At 44.1% G+C, this 5,000-nt stretch overlaps 1 protein-coding gene across 1 annotated transcript in view; it reads right to left on the bottom strand.

Moving 5' to 3' along the window:
• Nucleotides 1–4,865, bottom strand: part of LOC311368842 (nck-associated protein 5-like) — a 57,895-nt gene extending 53,030 nt beyond the window's left edge. Inside the window, exon 1 of the mRNA XM_084487614.1 lies at nt 4,736–4,865. Coding sequence (XP_084343740.1) covers nt 4,736–4,843 — 108 coding nt within the window. The 5' untranslated portion in view covers nt 4,844–4,865. The remainder of the gene's footprint in view (nt 1–4,735) is intronic.
• Between the last annotated feature and the right edge of the window lie 135 nt (nt 4,866–5,000).

The following is a 5,000-nucleotide window of genomic DNA, read 5'->3' as shown; positions in this document are numbered from 1 at the left end:
GGACATTTTTGCACACAGGTTTTCGTGGTGTATCATGCAGTGCAGTTTCAGGATGGGGTGGCAGACTTTTTCTTCAATCAACCTGACAGCTCCCCTTTGTCTCCCGACCATGGCGGGAGCGCCGTCTGTTGTTATTGCGAAGACTTTGCTGATGTCGATCCCCCCGCTCCTTAAAATGTTCCGTAAACACCTTGGCTACGTCCTCGCCCTTTGTAGTGCCAGGCATTGGCTTAAGGCAGCAGAGTTCCTCTCTTACAGTTGAATGATCACAATATCTCGCCAAACGTGGAATGTCATTCACGTCAACGCTCTCGTCAAGTGCAATGCTAAACACCACAGCATCTTTTAGCCCTGCTGTTTGCTGCGCTCTGGCATTTTCTGCTATTTCATCAATGCGTCGCTGGACACTTCTTGCTGACATGGGAATGTCCTTTATTCTTGACTTTATACTTTCTTTGTTTGGCAAGCCTTCGAACAGGGCATCGGAGCAACCGAGAAAAGCTTCCATAATATACTCGCCATCAGTGAAAAGCTTACCATGTTTTGCGATGCAATGAGCAATGCGATAGCTAGCTTCAGTGGCATGGTTTTTAGTGGTGATAAAGACTTTGAGGGCGTTTGCTTGCTTCCCATACCTGGACATTGCTCATTGACTCTGCCTTATCGGCATTATCTTTGAATGTTCTCTCATGCTTGGTCTCAAAATGACACTTCACACTGGAAGTTCGGCAAACAACATTTTCAAAACATAAAGTGCACACAGCACGATCCTTTTGAAAAATGGAACCAAAGTCTTCTCTCCATGAGGGCTGAAATGCCCTTACTTTAACTTTCTTACTTGGTGGCACCATCAGCTTAGCGAAGTAGCCTACTACTGCCGCTGAAATGTTGGCACTGAGGAAAGCGGCCAGCCACCGTGGGAAATGTGCGCGGGAGGGCGCAGTTAAGACAGACAGGTTGACAATTGCAGGGGAGACGAGAAGAATATTTATTTATTTATTGCAAGTGTGCCAATGATTATGCTGCCACATTACAGCGAAAAAAATAATATTTTTAAAAGAAATGAATGAATTAATTAATTATTTTTTTTTGCAAGCGTGCCAATGATTATGCTGCCATGTGCCAGTGGTGGCACGCGTGCCTAGGGTTGCCGACCCCTGCTATAGTAGGTCTGAGGCTATGGTTACTATAGTTACTATGGTTACTATGGTTACTATGGTAACTATAGTAGGTCTGAGGCTATAGTTACTATAGTTACTGTAGTTACTATAGTTGCTATAGTTACTATAGTTGGTTTGAGGCTATAGTTGGTTTCTATAGTTCAGGGGTTTTCAAATTGGGTGAATGTGAGCCTCCCCTTAGAGTAGGTAAGGACAGCCGAGCCCCCCGCCCCCCCAAATGTAAATATTTTTTAATATTGTATTTGAAGATTCATTTGAATATTGTATTTTATTTCCACAACTTTTTTTAAAGTGCATTCATAAACGAGTCTTTGCAACAGCAAATAATTTCTTCATGCAGGCCTAATTGAGGCTACTTTTAAAATCACTGAACATCAGTAGGCCTATCCACAAGTCAACAAAACGTGCATAACAGTAATCGGCGCCAAAGCTACAACCGACGACACCCGACGGCTGAAATCTCGAAATCTCGAAACAAATCAGCACAATGGACAGCTCTCTGATCAATGAACGACAACGGCATGTTATCAGATCACATTTTTTTACGATTTCAGCCACATAAAACCTCAGATTTAAACAACAAACAACTCAGGCTTTTAATTGAATCGTCCATATCTGTGGGAACAACGAGGCCTCGCTTTTGATGCGCAGAGGTGTTCAATGCGGGGCTGCACTGCAGAGAGAAATAAACGCAAGTCGTCCTCCACCTGCAGCCTTGACCTGTATTTGTTTTTAATCGGGGTCAGTGCAGAAGTAATCAGGATCATATTTCCTACGCTTTTTGCTGGGTCCTGTCTCCTCCCTTAATGCTGACTTCTGTTGACTTGGGACAAGGAAACGATGCATTTTAATACTAATACACGCACGCACAATTGCCGATATCAATAGAGCTGCATACAGATGTGTATAGATGTGGACCGTTATTTCTTCTTCGCGTGTCGCGCCTCCCCTGTGGCTCTTTGGCGCCCCCCAGGGGAGGTGCGCCTCACCTATTGAAAACCGCTGTGGTTTGAGGCTATAGTTGCTATAGTTACTATAGTTGGTTTGAGGCTATAGTTACTATAGGTACTATAGTTGGTTTGAGGCTATAGTTACTATAGGTACTATAGTTGGTTTGAAGCTATAGTTACTATAGTTACTTTAGGTACTATAGTTGGTTTGAGGCTATAGTTACTATAGGTACTATAGTTGCTATAGTTACTATAGTTGGTTTGAGGATATAATTGATTTCTATAGTTGGTTTGAGGCTATAGTTGCTATAGTTACTATGGTTGGTTTGAGGCTATAGTTGCTATAGGTACTATAGTTGGTTTGAGGCTATAATTACTATAGTTGGTTTGAAGCTATAGTTACTATAGGTACTATAGTTACTATAGGTACTATAGTTGGTTTGAGGCTATAGTTACTATAGGTACTATAGTTACTCTAGGTACTATAGTTGGTTTGAGGCTATAGTTGGTTTCTATAGTTGCTATATTTTGGTGTTTTTTTGTGGTAAATAACTGTTTTTGCAACTTTCTTTCAGTTGGTTTTCGGAACCCGACAGACTTAATGGGTGGGTATGTATCTCGTCCGTTCTAATAGGATCTTCTAGAATTTGTTCAGGTGTTATAGAATGAAATGGATTGTTCTGGAATGTTAAAGTGTTGGGCGGTTTATTCAGAGCCCAGGTGGTCGACGTTGTCTCTGTCATGATGTACAGAGCTGTTTTGTTGTTCCCCCCTTCTGCGGTGAAGAGGTGATGTTAAAGGGTTACTATGATGGGGGGCCGCTGAGGGACCTCCATCACATCCCCACCGAGGGTTCAGCTCCCAGAGGGATCTGGGTTTGTCCAACACGTTTAAGAGCGTAGAAACTGTCCATATGTTTACACACACATGCCCACAGTGGGAATGCTGAGCGTTTTTGAGAGCAATTCTGAGAGCAATATGTCAACAAGTTGTGAGACTAAGTGTAGGAGGAGGTTCAACTGATTGGAATGCAACCCTTCTGTGTTAGTGCCACACTGCGCATGCTCAAGACGCTTGGAGGCCGAGAGGAGTGCAGTGAGACTGCTTGAATGTTAAATGTCTCATGTCTCGGTCACGAGCGCTGTGGGGACTTCTGGATCTGACTTTGAGTTTCTCGCAGCTTGGACCCACTCGTTGTAAGGGGTTGGCTCTCGGGGTAGAGAGGGTCGGGCCAAATCGTGCTAAACGCCCTAAATGGAAATGGAAATGGTTGCAATTTAGTCTTTCTGCATACATTCATATAACGGGGAACTGAGCAGTGTGAATGCTTAGGCTTTCGTCAACCCCCCCCCACATCTGAACTGTGCCTCGCGACTTGAAATGGTGCTCTGCCCTTCACAATAAGAGCACTCCATTAAACACAGAAACTATCTTTTCTCAGAAGTGTGAGTACAGGCCTCAGTCTCTGAGCCTGTGAGCCTTTCAGTGGTGCATAAACACAGAATCCAGACTGGTGGATTGGTTTGTTTGTGGGCACTACGGGAGAAGAGGCAGTGGTGATGTGCTAAACGCTTGTCTGAAGTATAATGGATGTGAACAGCTCACCACTGTGAGAGGAGGGGGAGGACAGAAATCATGGTTGGATTTAGACAATAACCTGGGGCCTTAGAACACTGCTCACAACCTTTAACAAGAACAATAGCATTGGGATCTAGACCATTTTGTATGTTCTATTTAGAATATTCTACGATACTCATTGACATTTAGAATGTCATAGATGCAATTGAATGATCCCGATAGAGTGTAAAAATATCTGTCTAAAGGCACATTAGTTGTTCGAAGATACCTTACATTAATTATATTAACAGTGTCAGAATAATGAAAGAAGAGGGTACACCGGTAGACAAAAGCATGAGAAAAGCTGCTGAAATTGATAACAGCTCGTTACAAGAAGCCCACAACTAATTAGAATGTATTATGGATAATGGGGTTGTTTGCATTTGTTATGTGGTTCATTAGTTGTTTTTGAATTGCATTTCATAATAGGTGAAGTGTGTGTGTGTGAGTGTGTGTGTGTGTGTGTGTGTGTTTGTGTGTTTGTAGGGTCTGTACCAGAGTGTGTATACTCACAATGCCCTTGCTAATTAGAACTTTAATTGCATCCCATTGGTTCTTAAAATATATCGTCCTAGCAACGGCATAATTATATACATTACTATAGTAGCTTTTTCATCCAGCGGCTCCACTTTACATTATAAAACGACGTGAAGAGTACTTTTCAGCTAAAAAACCGACTGTGGGTTAATGGCAATCTTAGAACGTTCTTATTGAACGTTTAAGCAATCTGCGGAGATTTGCAGAAATATTCCTGAGATGCCGTGCAACTGGCAGCCAATCAGAAGTCTTTTGTTACTGCGCCGTCACGTGAAGGACAGCGCAGGGACATAAGGGACGGTTGGACGGTTGGACGGTTGGACGGTGCTCTGTTCATCTACAATAAAGTAAAAGAGCTTCTTCTCCAAACCCGCTGAATAATAACCAGCCTGCCACTCAGACAGGAGGGGGGGGGCACCACCCACTGCTCCACCGGGGGGGGGGTCCTACCTTGTACGCCTTCATGAGGTCCAGCGGGTCCACTCTGGGGCCGTCCAGGGAGTCAGGGTTCTGCAGCAGCGTCCTCACCGCCTCCTCCATGCTGTGGACCACACACATCACAGCCTTCAACCCCCGGGGCCCAGAGGCCCTGATTACTACAACAACACCCCCCCCCCCTCAGGTAGAAGCCCACCGTCATCACAAATGTCAAGCTTTATTGTCCCTTTGAAGGACTTTTAATTTGGAGGAGCTGACGTGTACCACGGGGTCCCGG

This window comes from Micromesistius poutassou, assembly GCF_964030765.1.
Source record: "Micromesistius poutassou genome assembly, chromosome: 23".
In the NCBI taxonomy this organism is placed as follows: Eukaryota; Metazoa; Chordata; class Actinopteri; order Gadiformes; family Gadidae; genus Micromesistius; species Micromesistius poutassou.
Note: the sequence above shows the minus strand (reverse complement) of the source record. Positions and strands in the feature narration are given on the sequence as shown.